The 20,635-nt window shown below is 60.8% G+C and overlaps 2 protein-coding genes across 3 annotated transcripts in view; both read left to right on the top strand.

Moving 5' to 3' along the window:
• The window catches only part of FLNC (filamin C), a 30,435-nt gene extending 14,418 nt beyond the window's left edge, over positions 1–16,017 (top strand). The window contains exons 22-47 of one of the 2 annotated variants that reach the window (XM_085080508.1): positions 466–639; positions 1,171–1,333; positions 2,017–2,177; positions 2,902–3,069; positions 3,576–3,699; positions 3,793–3,949; positions 4,248–4,437; positions 4,916–4,939; positions 5,038–5,285; positions 6,109–6,196; positions 6,282–6,422; positions 6,633–6,761; positions 6,886–7,059; positions 7,600–7,761; positions 8,071–8,274; positions 8,742–8,894; positions 8,994–9,116; positions 9,875–10,135; positions 11,621–11,890; positions 12,317–12,454; positions 12,745–12,860; positions 13,434–13,563; positions 14,007–14,183; positions 14,528–14,746; positions 15,238–15,447; positions 15,772–16,017. In XM_085080508.1, the coding sequence (XP_084936634.1) occupies positions 466–639; positions 1,171–1,333; positions 2,017–2,177; positions 2,902–3,069; positions 3,576–3,699; positions 3,793–3,949; positions 4,248–4,437; positions 4,916–4,939; positions 5,038–5,285; positions 6,109–6,196; positions 6,282–6,422; positions 6,633–6,761; positions 6,886–7,059; positions 7,600–7,761; positions 8,071–8,274; positions 8,742–8,894; positions 8,994–9,116; positions 9,875–10,135; positions 11,621–11,890; positions 12,317–12,454; positions 12,745–12,860; positions 13,434–13,563; positions 14,007–14,183; positions 14,528–14,746; positions 15,238–15,447; positions 15,772–15,959 (4,292 nt within the window). In that variant the 3' untranslated portion in view covers positions 15,960–16,017. The remainder of the gene's footprint in view (positions 1–465; positions 640–1,170; positions 1,334–2,016; positions 2,178–2,901; positions 3,070–3,575; positions 3,700–3,792; positions 3,950–4,247; positions 4,438–4,915; positions 4,940–5,037; positions 5,286–6,108; positions 6,197–6,281; positions 6,423–6,632; positions 6,762–6,885; positions 7,060–7,599; positions 7,762–8,070; positions 8,275–8,741; positions 8,895–8,993; positions 9,117–9,874; positions 10,136–11,620; positions 11,891–12,316; positions 12,455–12,744; positions 12,861–13,433; positions 13,564–14,006; positions 14,184–14,527; positions 14,747–15,237; positions 15,448–15,771) is intronic. The other variant, XM_085080518.1, reaches the window with a different exon arrangement.
• A 619-nt stretch (positions 16,018–16,636) lies between these two features.
• Positions 16,637–18,220, top strand: ATP6V1F (ATPase H+ transporting V1 subunit F). Its single transcript, XM_085080620.1, has 2 exons — positions 16,637–16,999; positions 17,402–18,220. The coding sequence occupies exons 1-2, from the start codon at positions 16,842–16,844 to the stop codon at positions 17,601–17,603; spliced, it is 360 nt and encodes a 119-aa protein (XP_084936746.1). The 5' UTR covers positions 16,637–16,841; the 3' UTR covers positions 17,604–18,220.
• Positions 18,221–20,635: the final 2,415 nt, after the last annotated feature.

Here is a 20,635-nt window from a genome sequence, read left to right as displayed (position 1 = left end):
CCATCCCTGTGGGTACACCCCCTCTGTAGACATCCCTGCTCACAGGCTTTCCAAACCCATGGGCATCCCTTCTCCACGGGCATCCCATGGACATCCCTCCATGGGCACCTTCCCCTTGCATGGACAACCCCGTGGACATGGACACCTCCATTTGGTCACCAACATTTCCTCCCCATGGGCACCCCCTCTAGTGGGGGCTCTCCTGGGCACCCCACAGGCACCTCTCCTCCCCATATTCCCCTTGCCCCTACCATTACTTGGGGGTCCCTGTGGTTTTCCTGCCATTCACCCCTCTCATGGGGGGAAGTGCTGGGGGTGTAGGGGGTGTTGGGTGGGACACTGAGGGTGTGCCAGTTCCCCCTTAAACTCCCTGTGTGTGCCAAGGGGGCCATGGGCTCTCAGGGGGTGCTGTAAGGGTTCCCCACGTGAGCTCTGAGCCCCCCTTGACCCTTGTGTACCCCTCAGGAGTGCTGCGGGAGGTGGGCACTGAGTTCACGGTGGATGCGCGGGCACTGGCCCCCACTGGGGGTCCCCACATCCGGGCACGGGTGCTGAACCCCTCAGGGAGCCCCATCGACACCTTCGTCACTGACCTTGGTGATGGCACCTACCGTGTGGAGTACACCCCCTTTGAGGAAGGTGAGGATCCCCCATAACCCCCCTGGGAGGCCCAATACCTCCGGGGATCCCCACAACCCCTTGGACAATACAGACACCCTCAGGGGACTCCCAAAGCCCTAGAGACTACCACCCCCCTGGGGAACCCCAACACACCCTGGAAACCTCCCGGGACCATAAGCTCCCGTGGGGACTCTGCTCCCACGCCGGACCCCAACTACCCCTTGGGACCCCAAGTCCTGGCCAGGCATCCTCCATTCCTCATGAGGGACCCCCAGAGAGGGACCTTCCTGTACCATGTTCAAGTGGGGACCCTCTTCAATTCCCCCTGGATCCCCAGAACCAGGATTTCCCAGGCCCCTTGAGATACCCCCAAATCCCAACCAGGGACTCCTAACCTGCCCCCAAAACCTCATCCATGGGTCCCCGAAGCACCCAAGACCTTCAAAACCCTTCCCAGGGTCCCCCAAATCCCCTGAGAACCCCCACCTTCCCTCCAGAGATCCCTTGTGCCCCCTCCATGGGCAGTGTGTGATGGTGTCCCTGTTGCAGGGCTGCACCTGGTGGAAGTGACGTATGATGACGTGGCAGTCCCCAAGAGCCCATTCCGTGTAGGGGTGGCCGAGGGCTGTGACCCCACACGTGTTCGGGCACACGGCCCCGGTCTGGAGGGCGGCCTGGTGGGCACAGCCAACCACTTCACTGTGGAGACCAGGTGGGCACTGATCCTCAACCCCAAAGCAGCCCTGCTCCCAAAAGCCCCACAACCACTGTCTTCCAAATCCCCTGCCCTAGCCCTATTCAACACCCACAGACCCCTCATGTTGTCCATGTTGGGGGATTTAAGGTGGGCATGGCCACCCACTTTAGTGTGGAGACCAAGTGGGCACCAACCCTGAGTCCCTCCACTCCCACCCTGCCACCGCCCCACTGATGCCACCCCCCCCAGTGGTGTCACCTGCATCTCAAGCCACCAACCCACCATCTCCATCCCCTGTTGTGGAAAAGCCACCACCATCCTCCTGCACCTGTGCTCTTCATGTGCATGTGCCACCTCTATCCCATGTCACCAACCCACCACCTCTGTCCTGTGCCACCACTCTGGCATCTCCATGTTCTGCCATGGAGGTCCCATGTCCATCCTCTTGCATCCTCTACCACCTGTGTCCCTTCCCATGGATATACCACCTCCATCTCACGTCACCAAACAGGCATCTGCATCCCCTGCCATGAAAGTGGCACCTCCATCCCATGTCACCAGCATGGCATCTCTGTTTCCTTGCCATGGAGTAGCCACCTCTGCCAGGGAGGTGGCGCTTCCATCTCCCCACCGTGACTGTTGTTTCCCCTGGCCCCACCATGCCTGTGTCACCCCTCTGAGTGGTGGCATGTCCCCAGGGGTGCAGGCACCGGGGGGCTAGGCCTGGCTATCGAGGGTCCCTCAGAGGCGAAGATGTCCTGCAAGGACAATAAGGACGGGAGCTGCGCAGTGGAGTATGTCCCCTTCACACCTGGTGACTATGACGTCAACATCACCTTCGGCGGCCACCCCATCCCTGGTGCGGGGGGAAACAGGGACGGGGTGGGGGGAGAGGTGTCCTTATTGTCATCCGTTGGTCACAGGGCTTCTCTGTGGTGATGCCACCCATGGTGGCCCCATGGCCAAGCTGTCTCCTGCCTGTGCTGTCCCTGTGGCCATAGCTTTGGTACCCCCATGGCCACATTGACCTGTGGCCACATTGACCCCATGTGGAGCCTTTGCCCAAACTTTCCATGCTATTTTCATGGCCAACCTGTTCTTATTCCCTGCTGACTGCAGGGATACATTAACCTCATGACCATGGTGACCCCACGCTGTGCTCATGCCCATGTTGAGCTCTTCCCCATGCTGACCTCTTGGCCATGCAGTCGTTGGACCCACACTGACCCCATGGTCATGTTGACCTCATGGTCATGTTGTCCCCATACCCATTTTGAAGCTATAGTCATGTTGACCCTATGGATGTGTTGATCCCATGGCCGCATTGACCTCATCAGCACAGCACACTGACCCCACACTGTGCCCGTGCACATGATGGGTACGCCAACTCTATGGCCATGCTGTCCCTGTGCCCATGTTGACCTCATGGCCATGTTGACCATGAGGTCCTCATGCTCATCCCCACACTGACCCCATTCCCACATTGACCCCATGCTCACATTGGCAGTGGCCACAGTGCCCCCATCCTCACTGTACCCTGCCCCATGCTGCCCCCCTATGCACTGACCACCTTCTCCACACAGGGAGCCCATTCCGGGTGCGAGTACGGGATGCTGTGGATGCCTCAAAGGTGACGTGCTCAGGGCCAGGGCTCGGCCCCAGTGTCCGTGCGCGGCTGCCCCAGAGCTTCACTGTGGATGTCAGTGCCGCAGGACGTGCAGCCCTTGAGGTGACGCTGCTGGGGCCCACTGGTACGTGGGGACACGGGGGGCAGCAGGGCCCTTGTCTTGTGGGGTATCCTGACCTATGGGGTGTCCTGCCTCATAAACGTCCTACTCCATAGGGTGTCCTGCCCCTTGGATGCCATGGCCCATAGAGAGTCCTGCCCGTTGGGATGTCCTACCTCATGGGTTGTCCAACCCCATGGATGCCATGTTCCATAGGGTGTCCTGCCTCATGGTGTTCCCTTTTACATAGGGTGTCCTACCTGTGGATGTCCTGCTCCATAGGTTGTCCTACCCCATAGGACATCTAGCCCCATGGATGCTCTTCTTCATAGGGTGTCCAACTCCATGGGGTGCCCTCCCCATGGATACTCAGATCCACAGGGCCTCCTGCCCCATGGAGTTCCCTGCCCAGGGAGGTTGTGCCCTACATGCTGCTCTATACCGTCTATATCCCCCTAGGTGCCATCCCCCTGTCCCACACGTCCCCCTGCCTCACATGTCCCCACCCTATGTGTTCCACTGCCCCACAGGGCTGCCGGAGCCAGTGGAGGTCCGGGACAATGGTGATGGCACCCATAAGGTCACCTACACTCCAGCCACCGACGGGCCCTACACCGTGGCTGTCAAGTATGGAGGGCAGGAGGTGCCACGCAGGTGAGACCCCACCTAGGGTGGGCAGAGGGGGGACACAGGATCTCCACACAGCCTGGAGATCCCAGCACCCTCCTGACTCTGTGCTTCCCCCAGTCCCTTCAAGGTGACGGCTCTACCCACCCATGATGCCAGCAAGGTGCGGGCAAGTGGCCCTGGGCTGAGTGCAGGAGGGATCCCTGCCAGCCTCCCCGTTGAATTCACCATTGATGCCCGCGATGCTGGCGAGGGACTGCTCACAGTGCAGATCCTGGTCAGTATGTGAGGGGGAAACATGGGGGAGCATGGGGGTCGTGGGGACACACATTGAGGGGGGTGAAGGGCTGCTCACAGTCCAAATCCTGGTCAGTGCAGGGGAGACATGGGGAGGGACGTGGGAGGACTTGGGACTTGGGGAGTGGGTGATGGACTGCTCACAGTCCAGATCCTGGTCAGTGCAAAGGGGAGTCATGGAGTGGTGAGCCCCACATGGTGTCCTTTCCCCCACATCATGAGGTGCTGAGCCCCACAGGGTGCCTCCAGCACAGGGCACTGATGGGGGTTGCCCACAGGACCCTGAGGGGCAGCCCAAGAAGGCATCAATCCGGGACAACGGGGATGGCACCTACACAGTATCCTATGTGCCCGATGTGCCGGGGCGCTACACCAGCACTGTCAAGTACGGAGGGGATGAGATTCCTGCGTCGCCCTTCCGTGTCCTCGCCGTGCCTGCTGGCGATGCCAGCAAGTGCCTCGTCACAGGTGGGGCTGCCCCACAGTGTTCTTATGCTGACCTATGTCATCCCCTTGCTGGCCCATGGCATCCCCTTGCTGACCCACAGCATCCCCTCACTGCCCCACGGTGTCCCCTTGCTGCCCCACCATACCCCTCTCTGCCCCACAGCGTCCCTGCTGCCCCATGGCATCCCCTCCTGCCCCACAGCATCCACATGCTGACCCACAGTGTCCCCTTGCTGTCCCACAGCACCCACCCCAGACACCCCTGCCTTCACCCCCGCCACCCCATGGCTGCCCCCCAGCACACTCACCTGCCCCACTGCTGCCCCCCAGTACCCCTCCCACTGCCCCCAGACCTGCCCCACGACACAGTGGGGATGAGCGGGTGCCCCCAGAACAGGACGCGCCGGCCCCCCTGGAGCCCCCGGGCCCCCTCGGCCCCCCCGGCCCCCCAACCAGCCCCCCAACCCCTTCTCACCGCTCTCCCTGGTCTCTCTTGCAGTATCCATTGGGGGCCATGGACTGGGTAAGTGGTGCCAGGGGGGCAGTTGGGGGGCTGGGAGCAGGCAGTTGGGGGATAGGTTTGGAGTCCCCCCATAGCCCTGACCCCACCTCCCCCCACAGGTGCCTGTCTGGGCCCCACGATCCAGATTGGGGAAGAGACAGTGATCACGGTGGATGCAAAGGCAGCGGGACAGGGCAAGGTCACCTGCAAAGTGTCAACGCCTGATGGCGCTGAGCTGGACGTGGATGTGGTGGAAAACCACGATGGCACTTTTGACATCTTCTACACTGCACCTGAGCCCGGCAAATATGTCATCACCATCCGCTTTGGCGGGGAGCATGTCCCTAACAGCCCCTTCCATGTCATGGTGGGTGGGGCACTGGGGGACACACTGTGAACCTGGGGAGTTGTGATAAGCACCATGGGTTAGAGTCTGGGAGACATGGTGTGGGCAGCATGGGATTGGGGGACCATAGTGAGTGCCATGGGGTTGGAAGATCATAGTGGGTGCTGTGGGGCAGATAGGTGAGGTCACAGGGTTGGGAAACTGTCGTGGATCCAAGGGGCAGAGAGTCGGGGGCACAATGGGCACCATGGAACAGGTTTTGAAGACCAGGGTGACACCATGGTGTAGGGCAGCCATGGTGGGGTTGGAACATCATGGTAGGCACCAAGAGGACTGGGGCCATGGTGGACACCAGGGGACAGAGAGTTGAGTCAGTCAGCATGGAGTTGCAAGAACACAATGGGTACTACAGGGTTGGGTGACCATGATGGGAGTTATGGAATTGGGGGACCATGGTGGGCACTGTGGGGCAGTGTCAGGACAATGATGGCCATCATGGAGCTGAGAGAGTTGGAAGACCATGGTGGGCATTGTCGGGCTGGATGACCATGGTGGGCACCATGGGGCCAGGGTCATGGTGTTGGGGATTGGGGTTATGGTGGACACCATGGGGTTTGGAGATAATGAGGATCATTGGAAGGTTGAGAGCCCACCATGTGGGTTCTCACATCCCCTCTATGGCCACCCTGGGTCTGGGAACCCACCATGTGGGTTCTCACATCCCCTCTATGGCCACCCTGGGTCTGGGAACCCACCATGTGGGTTCTCACATCCCTTCTATGGCCACCCTGGGTCTGGGAGCCCACCACGGGGTTCTCACCCTCCCTCTCTGCCCCATGATCAGGCCACAGAGGAGCCCCCAGCCACCGCCGAGAACCTCCGTCCCTTTAACCTCGTCATCCCCTTCACGGTGCAGAAGGGTGAGATCACAGGTACAGCACAGGATTGTGGGGACAGGGACCATCCTGTATGGCACAAGCCCCACTCTTGGTACCCCCACTAATGCAATACCCCCAGGTGAGGTGCGGATGCCCTCGGGGAAGACAGCGCGGCCCAACATCACCGACAACAAGGATGGAACGGTGACAGTGCACTATGCCCCCTCTGAGAAGGGGCTGCACGAGATGGACATTCGCTATGATGGCAACCACATCCCTGGTGAGCCACTGGGGGGCACTGGGAGCCACTGGGGAGCACTGGGTGGCTGAGGAAGTTTGATGCCACTATGCCCTGGTTGCACTCCTGTGGGTGAGGCACCCACCATGGTGTGGAATGTCCCTGTGGGGTGTCTTTATGGGCTCCATGGTTGGTCACCCTTGGGTTGGGGTGTCCTCATGGGTCCCTGACTATTGTCCTCCTTGTACCCAGGGAGTCCCCTCCAGTTCTATGTGGACGCCATCAACCCACGCCATGTCAGTGCCTATGGGCCTGGGCTGAGCCATGGGATGGTCAACAAGCCATGCACATTCACCATTGTCACTAAGGATGCTGGCGAGGGTGAGTGGTGGCCAAGGGGGGATGGGAGGTCATGGGGACCGCCCAGTGCCACCAGGAGAGTCTGGAGACTCCTGGTGCCTCCTGACACTCCTTGGGTGCCTTCTGAAACCCCCTGTGCCTCCAGGTGGGCTGTCACTAGCGGTTGAAGGTCCCTCCAAGGCGGAGATCACCTGCCAGGACAACAAAGATGGGACATGCACTGTGTCCTACCTGCCCACAGCCCCTGGTGACTACAGCATCATTGTGCGCTTTGATGACAAACACATCCCGGGCAGCCCCTTCACTGCCAAGATCACCGGTGAGACAAGCTGGGCGGCACAGTGGGGTCTGGGGGAGTTCTGGGAGTTCTTGGGGCCTTTACATGGCCAAGGGGGCACCCGGGTGGCCATGGAGACATCTACAGACTCAGGGCCATGAGGGCATCTGCATGTCTGGGGGGGCACCTATATGACCATGGGGGCACCTGTGGGTCATGGAGAGCATGTCATGATCATGGGGACACCTTTGGGGTAGTGGGCATAATTGCTCCATGCCACTGGGACAGCTTTGGTGTCTCTTGCCCACCCCTGGCCACCAGAATCCCCCAACCCATGGCCATGGGGACATCATGGAGCTTTGAGGACCCCATCACAAGGCCATGTAGACCTTGTGGGAGCCCTATCCATGGCATTGAGGATCCTATTCATGCATCTTTGGGCAGCCCCTGATTCTGGGGACCCTCTCCACAAGTCCATTGGGACCTTGTGGGGCTTTGGGGACATCATTTTGTCACCACTGGGACCCTATCCATTCTGTCCTCTACCTTGCGTTGATGTCCCTGCTGATGGCATCTCTGTAGGGGATGACTCCATGCGCACGTCCCAGCTCAATGTGGGCACCTCGACTGATGTGTCACTGAAGATCGCGGAGACAGACCTGAGCCTGTTGGCAGCTACCATCCGCGCGCCCTCCGGCAATGAGGAGCCATGCCTGCTCAAGCGGTTGCCCAACCGCCACATCGGTGTGCAGGGACATGGGGACACCGTGGGGACATGGGGACATGCCGATGTGGGCACAGGAGAACTGGGACATGGGCACATGAGAGGAGGATGTGGGACTTGGGGACTTGTTGGGATGGGGAAGAGTGAGGCTATGGGGTCACAGGGATGAGTGGCCTTGTGGCATTGGGTCAGCAGGGGGTTGGTGGCCATGGTCAGGGGACTTGGATGGTGACCAGGGGCTGGTGGCAGTGGCTAGGGGATGGGATGGGGATGGTACATGGGTGGTGGCCAAGGCTGGTGGTGATCTGTGACCACTGTGTCCCCCCCAGGCATCTCATTCACACCCAAGGAGGTGGGTGAGCATGTGGTGAGTGTGCGGAAGAGTGGGCAGCACGTCACCAACAGCCCCTTCAAGATCCTGGTGGGACAGTCAGAGATTGGTGATGCCGGCCGGGTCAAGGTGTGGGGCCAGGGGCTGCTGGAGGGCCGCACCTTCGAGGTGGCCGAGTTCATCGTGGACACACGCAGCGCTGGTGAGACCATGGTGGGGGATGGCCATGGGGGAGGTGGTAGCCATGGCTAAGGGCTAAGGACGGGGGGATGGCCATGACCACATGTTGGTTGTGGCCACCCAGGGATGAGGTGGTGGCCATGGTAATGGCTGTGGTGTGCCATGGCTACATGTGATGGTGGCCAAGGCTATACGTGGTCAGGAATGGATGGTGGCTGAGGTGGTGGTGTGGCCATAGCCAGGATGATTTGAGGGCCATGGCCATGCCACAGCTGCGGCCAGCACAGGATAGAGTGATGGCTGTGGCCATGGTGCAGCCGAGAGGGCGATGCTGTGGTGACCATGGCATGGACATGGTCAGGATAGGGGTGATGACTGGGATTGGGTCATGGCCAGGACCAGTTTGGGCTGGTGGCCTTTGTATGACTATGGCCAGGACAGGCATGGCCTCCATGGGACACCTCTGAGCATGTCCCCATGGTCACCCAGGTTACGGTGGACTGGGCCTGTCCATTGAGGGCCCCAGCAAGGTGGACATTAACTGTGAGGACATGGAGGATGGCACCTGCAAGGTCACCTACTGCCCCACCGAGCCCGGCAACTACATCATCAACATCAAATTTGCTGACAAACATGTCCCAGGTGGGGCTGAGGGAAATGCAGTGGGGAGAGGGTTGTGGTGGGGAGGGGTGCTAGGACCCCTGGGCAGTGATAGGTCTCTGAGGTAACTATGTCCCACAGGGAGCCCCTTCACGGTGAAGGTGACAGGTGAGGGGCGGATAAAGGAGAGCATCACGCGCCGGCGGCAGGCGCCCTCCATTGCCACTGTCGGCAGCACCTGCGACCTCAACCTCAAGATCCCAGGTAGGGTTGGCCTTCCTCCTGCTCTTCCACCTCCTCCTTCTCCTCCTCTTCCTTCTCCTCTTTTCCTCCTCTTCCTCTTCCTTCTCTCCTCCTCCATCTTTCATCCTCCATCATTCTCCTCTTCATCCTCCTCTCTTCCTCCTCTTCCTCCTCCTCCTCCATCTTAATCCTCTTCCTCCTCCTCCTGCTCTGTGGGCCATGGGTAGGGAGACACATCTCAATCACTCCAGCTCTGATTTCTCCCTCCTTCTTCCTTCTCTCCCTTCTGTGCGTCCATGTCTGTGTCCCTCTATGTGTCTGTGCCTGCGCCCGTGCATGCCACCACCCACCCATACCTCCATCTACACCTCTGCCCACACATCCATTTGCATGTCTGTCCTTATGTCCATCCCTGGCTTCTTTCACCCTTGGCTCCATCCATCCCTGCAACCATTCCTACATGCATCCCTGTGTCCACTCCTCCTTGTACCATCCTCTCCTTCCAACCCTGTGACACCCATGTGTCCACCCATCATGATTCCATCATCCCTGTGTCCATTCTTGTCTCCATCCCTCCATGTCTCCACCCATCCATGTCTCCTCCCATCACTACATCCATACCTGTGTCCATTCACCCCCATGTCCATCCATGTCCTCCTGTGTCCCCATCACCCCTCTGTGCACCCTTCTGTTCCGCCACCTATGCTCACATCCTGTTGTCCCCACGTGTCCCCATGTGTCCCCACTGTCCCTCTGTGTCCCCGCGGGATGTTCCCCAGGGAACTGGTTCCAGATGGTGTCGGCGCAGGAGCGGCTGACGCGCACGTTCACGCGCAGCAGCCACACATACACACGCACGGAGCGCACTGAGATCAGCAAGACGCGTGGCGGCGAGACCACACGTGAGGTGCACGTGGAGGAATCGACCCGTGTGGGCGGCGCCTTCCCCCGTGCCCCACCGGAGCCCTTCGGTGCCTTCGGGGCCTTTGGGCCCCGTGAGGGCATTGGTGCCTTCGCAGCCCCTGTGCGCGCACACGAGGGTGCGTCCTGCACCAGGGGGGTTGTATGGGGGGGGGACGGTGCATGGCGGGGTGCAGCAAAGTGGGATTGCACAAGAGCTGGGTGCACAAGAGGGGCAAGTGTGCATGAGGGCTGGATGGGCAGGGCACTGTGCTTGCACTGTGCTTGCACACTTGCATGTGGGGCTGTTTGCTCCAAGGCCGTGTGTTCTGGGGCAGGGCACTGGGCTTGCATGAGGGCTGGGTGTGCATGAGGGGCAGCGTGAGTGCAGGGAAGTGTGTTTGCATAAGGACTGGGTGCACGGGAACAGGAATGTGTGTTTTCACAGAGCTGTGCTTGCACAAGCGCTGGGTGTGCAGGGAAGTGGGCTTGCATGAGAGCTGGGCACACTTGCCATGGCAGTGCCCTTGGACGGGGCTGCGTGCGCTCACACAAGGGCCCACCTGTGTGTGTGTGCCAAGGACACGCCTGGGACACACTCCCTGGCACACGTACAGGGGCTGCTGTGCTGATGGGGGTGGTGCCCTTCACACGGGGAGGTGTGTGGAGATGGGGGGCAGCTCTGGCTCTTTGCACAAGCAGGTGCACACCTGCTTACAAGGTGTGTGTGCTCACGAGGAGTGCACACCTGCCCCGAGGGCTGCATGTGCCCTTGGCATGAGTGTGCAGTCTCACAAGTGTGTGTGCATGTGTGTGCATGCGTGTGTGTGAATATGTGCATGTGTGGGCACGTGTGTGTGTGAATGTGTGCATGCTCGCAAGTGCATGTGTCCTGTGTGTGAGGGGCACACTCGTGGGGTGGGATGCACCCAGCAGGGGTTGCATGTGGGCTCTGGTGGGTGTCAGGGCACAATGGGGCTAGGGTGGTGGGATGACAGTGATACAGTGCCCTGGTGGTGGGCTGACAGCATGAGAGAGTGATGGGGTAGCAGGGTGACAATGGTGCTAGTGTGCCAGGGAGCCCCTGGGACCATGGTGAGAAGGTGATGGGGCAATGGGGTGCCCCAGTGCCCTGGTATCAGAGTGACAGGATGCTGGTGTGACAGGATGACACAGTGCCCTGGTGACAGGATGCAGGGGTGCTATGGTGCTAGGGTCATGGCTTGATGGTGTGACAGGGTGCCATGGTGCCAGGATGAAAGGGTGCCTCAGTGAAGGGTGCTGGGGTGCCATAGTGACATGGTGATAGGGAAATGGGGTGCTGAGGGGCCAAGGTGCCCTGGCCCTGGGGTACCAGCATTACAGGATGGAGTGATGTGGTGACAAGGTGCCCGGTGACAGGATGACAGTGTGCCATACAGTGATGGGGTGCCATAGTGGTGCAGTAGTGGGGTGACAATGGGGTGATGTTGAAGTGCCCAGGTGACTGTAGGGTGACATGGTGTGTAACTGCAAGTGAGGTGATTGTGCAGGAGCTGGGATGCCATAGTGACATGGTGTTGGGGTGACACTGGGGTACCAATGGGGTGTTGGGGTGCCCACAGTGATGTGACATGTGCCTGCAGGCGAGGCATCAGCACAGGAGCTGTCGGCGCAGGTGCTGAGCCCATCGGGGCAGCGGCGCGAGGCCGAGGTGGTGCCGGGGGGTGCAGGGGTGTACAGCGTGCGCTTCGTGCCCCAGGAGACAGGCGCCCACACCGTCAGTGTCAAGTTCCGGGGACAGCACGTGCCTGGGAGCCCCTTCCAGTTCACCGTGGGGCCCCTGGGAGAGGGCGGCGCCCACAAGGTGCGCGCAGGGGGCACTGGCCTGCAGCGCGCTGTGGCCGGCACGCCAGGTATGGTGGGGGTTTGCCAGGTATGGGGGATGATGGAGGCCTGGGGACTCTAGAGGCGACTGGGGGGATATAGGGGTGTGGGTGTTATGGGGATGTGTGGGCAATGAGGGGTGGCTGCTCATGGGGGAATGGGGTTGTGGGGGCATCTGGGTGCTATTGGGGGTGTGGGTGGCAATGGGAGGTAGGTGCTATGTGTGTGTGGGGTGTTGGTGAAATTCGGGGGCTCTGGGTGCTGTGATGGGGGATTTGGCTACAGTTGGATCTGGGGGCAATGGGGGGTGTTACCGGTGGTCTGTGTGCCATGAGTGGGATGTGGATGCTGGTGGTGGGTCTGGGTGCCGTGGGGAGGTGGGTGCAGGTCTGTGCAGGGTTTCACCATCCTGGGGTGCTGTTGAGGGCCAGGGTGACCCCCGTGCCACCCTGCAGCTGAGTTCAGCATCTGGACACGTGAGGCGGGTGCGGGGGGACTCTCCATCGCTGTTGAGGGGCCCAGCAAAGCTGAGATCTCCTTTGAGGACCGCAAGGACGGGTCCTGCGGCGTGTCCTACCTTGTGCAGGAGCCAGGTGAGAGGGGTCTGCACCCCAACACCCCCAGCACTCCCAACCACCACAACCACCCCTAACATTCCCCAGGGTGCTCAGCCTGGGGCTGGGGCCACAGGACCCTCATGTGAGGAGGGACCCACATGCAAAGGTACGCCCAATTAAGGATGTCCCCAAGGGAGGGTGTCTCCAAACAAAGGTGTCTCTCTGCACATGTGTTCCCATGTGAGGGTGTCCCCATGTGAGAGTGTTCCCAAGGGAAGGTGTCCCCCATGTGGGGGTCCCTGCCTGACTGTCCCCATGTCCCTCAGGTGACTATGAGGTCTCCATCAAGTTCAACGAGGAGCACATCCCTGACAGCCCCTTTGTTGTCCCTGTCGCCTCCCACTCCGATGATGCTCGACGCCTCACTGTTACCAGCCTGCAGGTACTGGGGACACCCCCTGTGACATCTGGGCTCCCAGATGCCCCCTGGGTCCCCAGGTCACTCCTGGACCACTCTAAGCCCCTGTTGCACTCTTGGGACCCCCACTATGTGCCCACTTTGGATCTCCTGTGGCACTCTTGGACCCTCTGGGGCCACCTCTCTCTCCCTCATGTCACCCCTAGACCACCTTTATGCCCCTTGGTGCCAGCCTTGGGACCCTCTCTGGTGCCAGCCTCATTGTCTCACATTACACCCTTGTGTCACCCTTGGGACCACTGTGTTGCCCTTTTGTCACCCTAGGGATCCCATGGAGCCACCTCTCTCTCCCACATGTCACTATTGGCACTCTCCCTGGTGCCACCCCTGTGTCCCTTGCGTTAATCCTTAGCCACCTTGCACCCCTGTGTCACCCTTGGGCCCCATGGTGTCTCTCCTGCCCCTCTGCACCCCTCCCACCCCCCATGTGCCCCACCCTCCTCACGTCCCCCCATTCCCAGGGATGAACTAGCTGGCATCATTCATGATGTCCCCCTGTCCCCCCATGTCCCTGATGCCACCATGGTGTCCCCGCAGGAGACAGTGGCAGTGAACCAGCCAGCGTCCTTTGCGGTGCAGCTGAATGGAGCGCGCGGTGTCATTGACGCCAAAGTGCACACTCCTGCAGGGGTGGTGGAGGAGTGTTATGTGTCTGAGCTGGACAGTGGTGAGAGGACACAGGGACACCACAGGGACACCAGGACACTGGGTTTGCGGTTGTGGGGTTGTGGGCATGGGACACAGGTCACAGGGCATAGGAACATGTGATGTGGGGACATGGGGCTTAAGAACGTGGGGACATGGGGTATGGGGATAGAGTGACGCAGGGATATGGGGACACAGGACATGGTGACATGATGGCATCCCCCAGACTGGTACACACTGGGGTTCTTGCACGGGGTGTGGGGACACAGAGATGTGGGGACACTGGACATGGGAATACAGGACACAGGGATATGGTGACAAGTCTGTGTCCCCCAGATCGGTATGCACTGGGGTTCCAGCTGCTCAAGAACAGGGGTGTGGGGACATGGAGGTGTGGGGACATGGGAACACAGGACACCGGGGCTTGGGGACACAAGGACATGGTGACATGTCTGTGTCCCTCAGATCGGTATGCACTGGGGTTCCTGCCTCGTGAGAACGGAGTCCACTCCATTGACCTGCGCTTCAACGGGCGCCATGTGCCTGGGAGCCCCTTCAACATCCGTGTGGGCGAGCAGAGCCAGGCTGGAGACCCCGGGCTCGTCACTGCCTTTGGTCCAGGCCTTGAGGGAGGCTGCACAGGTGACACTGCTGTGGGGACAGGGACAAAGACACAGCTGTGGGAGGGGGGTGGGGATGGAAACACGGCTGTGGTGGTGGCAGGAGAGACATGGCCATGAAATGGTCATGGTGATGGGGACAGGGCCATGATGGAGATGTGGCCATGGTGGTGGCAGGTGGGATGTGGCCACAGCTCAGGGTGGTGCCAGTGGGGACATGTGCATGACAGAGGGCTACAGCTGTAGGGTGATGGCAGAGCGGATGTGGCCATTGGAATTGCCATGACGGGAATGTGGCCTTGGGTGGTGACCATGATGGTGCCATGGTGTCCCCCTCATGATGCCATCCCCATGTCTGTGTCCCAGGAGTGCCCTCAGAGTTCCTGGTGCAGACAGCCAATGCGGGGGCGGGAGCACTGGCTGTCACCATCGATGGCCCCTCCAAGGTGGAGCTGGATTGCACTGAGGTCCCTGAGGGCCACCGCGTCACCTACACACCAATGGCCCCTGGCAACTACCTCATCTCCATCAAATATGGGGGCCCCCACCACATAGTGGGGAGCCCCTTCAAGGCCAAGGTCACTGGTATGAATGGGGGGGGACATGGGGATGGAAAGGGATATGGGGACAGGGAAATAGGGGGGGCAGAGGAACTGTGGGGGAATGTGGGGATACCAGGGCCCCCACCACATCATGGGCAGCTCCTTCAAGGCCAAGGTCACTCGTACAGATGGGGTGGGGGTAGACATGGGGACGGGGGACATGGATGAAAACATATTGGGGGAGGAAGATATGAGGGTCCCCAGAGTGGGGTGACAAGGGGTCAGTGATGGGCATTATGGAAAGCCATAGGAGGGCCTCTGTGGAGGACCCCCAGCATGACATGAAGGGGGGGTTCCTAGGGTGGTGACAGGGGGTCTTGGGGGTGACAGGGTGTAGGAGCCCCAGGATGACATGATGGAGCTCCCAGAGGGAGGGGGATTGTCCCAGAGAGATGTCCTCATGTCCCCTAGCATGGTGTGATGGGGGGGTGACCCCACGATGGGGGCTGACGGTGTCTCCCTTGTACTCCCCAGGCCCACGGCTGTCGGGGGGGCACAGCCTGCATGAGACCTCCACAGTGATGGTGGAGCCGGTGGTGAGGGGGGGATCACGGGGCCCCCCCGCCTTCGGGGGGGTCACCAAGGCCTCGTCAGATGCAGGGCAGGTGGTGGCCCGGGGGCCAGGGTTGGCGACTGCCCGCCTGGGCCACAAGAACCACTTCACTGTAGACTGCAGCAAGGCTGGTAAGGAGTGCTGGGAGTCCTGGGGGGTTGGTGTGTCTGGGAGGGGGGATGGGGTTGGAAGGGCAGATGGGGGCACAGCAGAGCTATCCAGGGGCTCCTAGGGGAGTCTTGTGAGGGCTTTGAGGGGTCAGTGGGGTGTTCAGAGGATTCTGGGGGCTATTGAGAAGGGATGAGGTGGGTTAAAAGGGGGCTTGGGGGACTTGGGAGGAGATGGGATGGGTAAGTGTGGGAGTCTGGTGGGGGGTCTGGGATGCAGGGGGGTAAGTTTGGGGTGACCCAGGGGTCTCAAGCTCAGGGTTCACCCTGCCCCTGTGTCCCTCTCAGGCACAAACATGCTGCTGGTGGGAGTGCACGGCCCCAAGGCCCCATGCGAGGAGGTGCACGTGAAGCACGAGGGGAACCGTGTGTACACGGTGACCTACAGTGTGCGGGAGCGTGGAGAGTACGTGCTGCTGCTGCGCTGGGGTGACCGCGACGTCCCGGGGAGCCCCTTCCGTGTCACTGCGGCCTGAGACTCCCATGGGGATACCAGGGGGTCCTGGGCCTGTCAATAAAGCACTGGGAGAGGAAGAGTGGTCCAAATGATGATAGGGGACACAACATGGAGAGGAGCTGGGAGGATGACAGGGTCCTTTGGGGGCTCTGGGGAAGGACACCAGATCTAGAGGGGTCCTGTGCAGGACACCAGAATCCTGGGGTGTCTGGAACAGCACAAAAGGGCTTGGGGGCACTCTTGGGGGTCCGAGGCAGGGTGACGGGGCCCGAGGGTGTCCAGAGCAGGACGTCGTGGTCCTGGGGGGTGGTTCTGGGGGCTCCAGGATGGAATTACGAGGTCCTGGTGTGAGATGGTGGGGTTTGGAACAGGACACTGGAAGTGGCCTGGGAAGGTCTGGGGCAAAATGACCGAGTCCTGAGGGCGTCCTAGGGGGATTCCATGGCAGAACAGCGGTAGCCTGGGGGGCCCGGGGAGGTTCAAGGGGGTCCCGGACAGCGCAGTCCGGCGTGCCCTGCGGGGCCCACACCGCCCAGTAGGGGGCGCTGTGCAGGGTAGAGCCCGCGTCCCCTCAAGGGCACGGCTGGCTGCGCATGCGCCGAGCCACGATGGCGGGGGCGGGGCCAGAGGGGCCGGGCCGGCGGGAGGGGGTGCGGCGAGAACGACGGGAGGGGCGTGGTCAGCACGGCTCCACCCACGGAGGTGGGCGGGGCGACGGCTGCGTTGCCGGGTACAGCGCGACGGCGGCGGAACCCGGAAGTGCGGGCGGGTGTAGGTCGTTCCCCATCGCTCCTGATCCCGACAGCCGCTCCCGGCGGCGGATCCCGATCCCGCCGGGTCCCGGCAGCGGCTTTCGGAGAGTCCCGATCCCTGTGGATTCCGTTCCCAGCGGGCCCCGGGCATGGCGGGCCGCGGGAAGCTGATCGCGGTGATGGGCGACGAGGACACGGTGACAGGGTTTCTGTTGGGCGGCATCGGGGAGCTGGACAAGCACCGGCGGCCCAATTTCCTGGTGGTGGAGAAGGAAACGAGCCTCGCCGAAATCGAAGAGACCTTCCGGTGCGTGTGGGAGGGAAGGGGGACTGGGAGGGCTCGGGGCGGTCTGAGGAGACGTCTGGGGGTGTCTCAGAAGTGCCGGGAGGGTCTGAGTGGTCTCAGTAAGGTTTGAGGTATGTCTGAGGGGTCTCTGGGGTGGTCTTAGGAGTCTTTAGAGGGGTTTCTGGGGAGGATCCAGGCAGCTTTTTGTGTATGGGGGGTCCCAGAATTCTTGGAGGGCATCTGGGGAGTCCCAGGAGTGTCTGCGAGAAGTCGGAGAGGGATCCCAGGAGTCTCGGTGAGGGTCCCAGGAATGTTTAGAGGAATCAGGGGGTCCAAGGGGTCCCGAGGAGCTTGTCCCACCTCGCTGGGGCGCCATGGTGGGCTCTCTGTGCCCCGCTCACTCCCATTTTTCCCTGTTCCTAGGGGTTTCCTGGCGCGGGAGGACGTGGGGATGATCCTGATCTCCCAGGCCCTCGCGGAGCAGATCCGGCCGGCAGTCGCAGCCCATGCCCGGGCGCTGCCCGCAGTGCTCGAGATCCCTTCCAAGGACCACCCCTACGACCCGGCCCGGGACTCGGTGCTGCGCCGCGCCCGGGGGCTCTTCGCACCTGATGAGCTGCGATAGAGCCCCCCAGGACCCCCCAACCCCTCCCGAGACCTCCCCCAATCCCCCGGAACGCCCTCTAAGCTCCCCCAAACAGTTCCCCCGGTACCCCCCAGTACGTGCGAACCCCCACGGCACCCCCCAAACTGTCCCCTCCGTCCTGCACCCGTGGCCTCTTTGCGTCCAGCCACGGGTGATGGGCACCTGCAGGCACTCCTGAACAGTCCCTGGTACCTTCCCAGCACCCCCAAACAGTCCCCCACCACTCTCTCAACTTCTTCACACTCGACAACCTGTGGTAGCCCTCCCTGGTACCCCAAAACAACCCCCAGCACCCCACAGGATCACAAGCCTGGCCTGGGGGTCTCCACCCCAGGGAAATCCACCGGAAGGTCCCCAGGTGCCCCATGCCTGGTGGTCCCCACCTCACGAAGTCCCCAGCCTGCCCCAGAGTGCTTCTGGGGGGTCCCTGGGGTTCCCAGGATGTCCTTCAGGTGCTAGGGGGCTGTGCTTGCCCCGTGGGTCTGAGGGTGACAGGGGGAACTGGGGTGTCTCTGAGGGGGGCACAGGGGCCTTGTGGGTGACCCGTGACCATGTCTCAGCTGTGTCCCGTGATGGGGAAGTGCCACCACTGTATCCTGCTGAGTCCTGCCAGATCCTGCCCTAGGCAGGGAGGGACACCTGGAGCCGGGGCAAGGAACACCCCAAGGACAGTGGGAGTTGTCACCGTGACCTTGTCACCATTCCCCCAGCTCCTCCCCAGCCCCCTCAGCCCCAGCAGAGCCCTAGGGGGAAAGGCTGCATTGTCTCTCCTGGTGCCCAAGTGTCACTTGTGTCCCCCATGTGTCCCCCTGACAGTATCAGTAATGTGCTGACACCACTCATTGTCTGCTCTGCTCTGTGGGGGATGGGGGCATGGGGGGGACAACAGAAATGGGGGGGACTTGGGCATGTGGGATGGGGACATGCTATGGGGCACAGGGGAACAGAGACATGTGGAGGGCTCAGGGCACAGGAGCCCCCTGAGACCCCCCCCATAGTATAGCAGCAGGATGAGCCCCCATGCCCCACAGTGATCACCAGGGCCTTAGGGGCATTGGCTTGAGGGCCCCATTTTCCCACTCTTGCCCCCATGTTTCTGTTCCCACCCCATGCCCCCCCATTCCCCACTCAGCAGCCCCTGCTATTGGGGACAAGGGTGGCACCTGGAGGGGTCCCCCAGGCTCAGGGGGGTTGAGGGGGAACCCACATCTCTGGGAGGCCTGGGTGGTGACTGTGCTGGGGGACATGCAGTAGCAGGTGGGCATGGACACAGGTGTCACAGATGTCACACACACACAGGTGTCACACACATATCACACACACACACATTTATCACACACAGAATCCCAGAACAGCTGGAGTGGGAAGGGCCCTCTGGTGATGATCCAGTCCAATCCCTGCCCAGGCACGGTCACCAGCTCCAGGTAACCCTTGTCCAGTTGGACTGGGAGGTCTTCATGGAGGTAGACCCTGCACCCTCCCCAGGCATCTGTCCCAGGGCCTGGCCCCTCCATGGTGGACGGAAGTTCTGCCTCATGCTGAGCTGGCAGTGGGAGTGTTGGAGTGGGCATGACTTCTCATCCTGTTGCTGGGCACCACCAGGCTGGGTCTGGCACCATCCTCATACCTCGGGGAGATTGTGGGGTTTGGTGGGAGATTTGTGGGATCCCCTCTCAGATATTTGTATGGATGGGTGCAGTCCTCTCAGGTGAGATTTGTCTGGACATATGAGCAGCAGTCCAAAGCCCCATGTGGACTGGGGAGCTCTGGCAGCCAGTCAGGCACAGAGCGGGCATTGCCAGGAGAAGTGTGGGAGATTTAAACTACTCCAGGCAGTGCAAGTGACCCAGAGTGTGGTGACTGGGACAGGGAAACAGGACATGGAGGAGCAGCAGGACATGGCATGGCAGTTCGAGCAGGAGGGTGTGCAGGAGGGCACAGCCACCCTTCTGGCTCCTGAGGTGCACTCACCTCATGCGCGGATTGTTTTTTTCACTTGTCCAACTTGATTAGACCCAGCAGTGGTTTACACACTGACAAAAGTCATTGCTGGCAGGAGCATGGAGACCCAGACAGAGCTCCCCAGGCTATCCAGGTCTCCAGCTGCAGGGAGTGTCTGAGCCTGCTGTTACTACTGGAGTGCAGTGGAAATGACACCTGCATGTGGTGGGAACAGGTGGAAAATCCTGAAGAGGAGGTGGAGAGGCTGAGGAGTATCAGGGAGAGAAATAGACCAGTGGAGTTGCTCCCTTCCATCCAGGAGAGAAATGCAGTGGATGGAAGCTCAGCAGATCAGAGTAGCCCTGACCCTCTTGCCATCGGGCAGGAGGAGACCTAAAAGTTGGGGAATGGAAGCATGTCCCTGCTCGGGGAGGTAGAAGAATCCCCTCCTGACTTCCCTTGCCTTCCCAGGTGCCCTTACAGAGCAGATATGAAGTTCTGGATTTTGAGGGTCAGGCAGATGAGAGAGGAGAAGAAGGTCTACCTGGAGGGTATCCCAGAGCAGTACTGTCAATCAGACAGATCACAGCTACAGGTATTAAGAAAAAAGAAGAGTAGTTGTAATGGGTGACTCACTTCTGAGGGGAGCTGAGGACCCTATATGCCAACCAGACCCATCCCATAGGGGCCCAGGCAAGGGATATTGCTGGGAGACTCCCTGAACTAATTCAGCCCACTGATTGCTGCCCACTGCTTGTTGTCCAGGTTGGCAGGGACGAAGTTGATGAGAAGAGTACCAGGGTAACAAAAAAGGACTTCAAGGCACTGGGTTTCCTGGTTGAAGGGGCAGGAGCACAGGTGGTGGTCTTTATTGCTTTGATAGTAGGGATGAATGCCAAAATGAACAGGAAAGCCCATGGGATCAAAAAGTGGCTTAAAGACTGGTGCCATTGGTGGCAGCTCTTTGTCTTTCCTGAGTTGTGGAGCCCAGAACACAACACAACAGTCCAGGTATGGCCTCACCTGGGCAGGGCAGAGGGGCAGGATCACCCCCCTGGCCTGCTGGCCAT

This window comes from Lichenostomus cassidix, chromosome 1Aa (genome assembly GCF_008360975.1).
Source record: "Lichenostomus cassidix isolate B80296 chromosome 1Aa, HeHo_3.0, whole genome shotgun sequence".
NCBI classification, from domain to species: Eukaryota; Metazoa; Chordata; class Aves; order Passeriformes; family Meliphagidae; genus Lichenostomus; species Lichenostomus cassidix.
This window is presented reverse-complemented; position numbering and strand designations above follow the sequence as displayed.

Coding starts and splice junctions, on each gene's coding strand:
- ATP6V1F (XM_085080620.1), top strand. CDS start 16,842: ATGGCGGGCCGCGGGAAGCTGATCGCGGTGATGGGCGACGAGGACACG. Junction 17,000..17,401: donor GAAATCGAAGAGACCTTCCG/GTGCGTGTGGGA, acceptor CCCTGTTCCTAG/GGGTTTCCTGGCGCGGGAGG.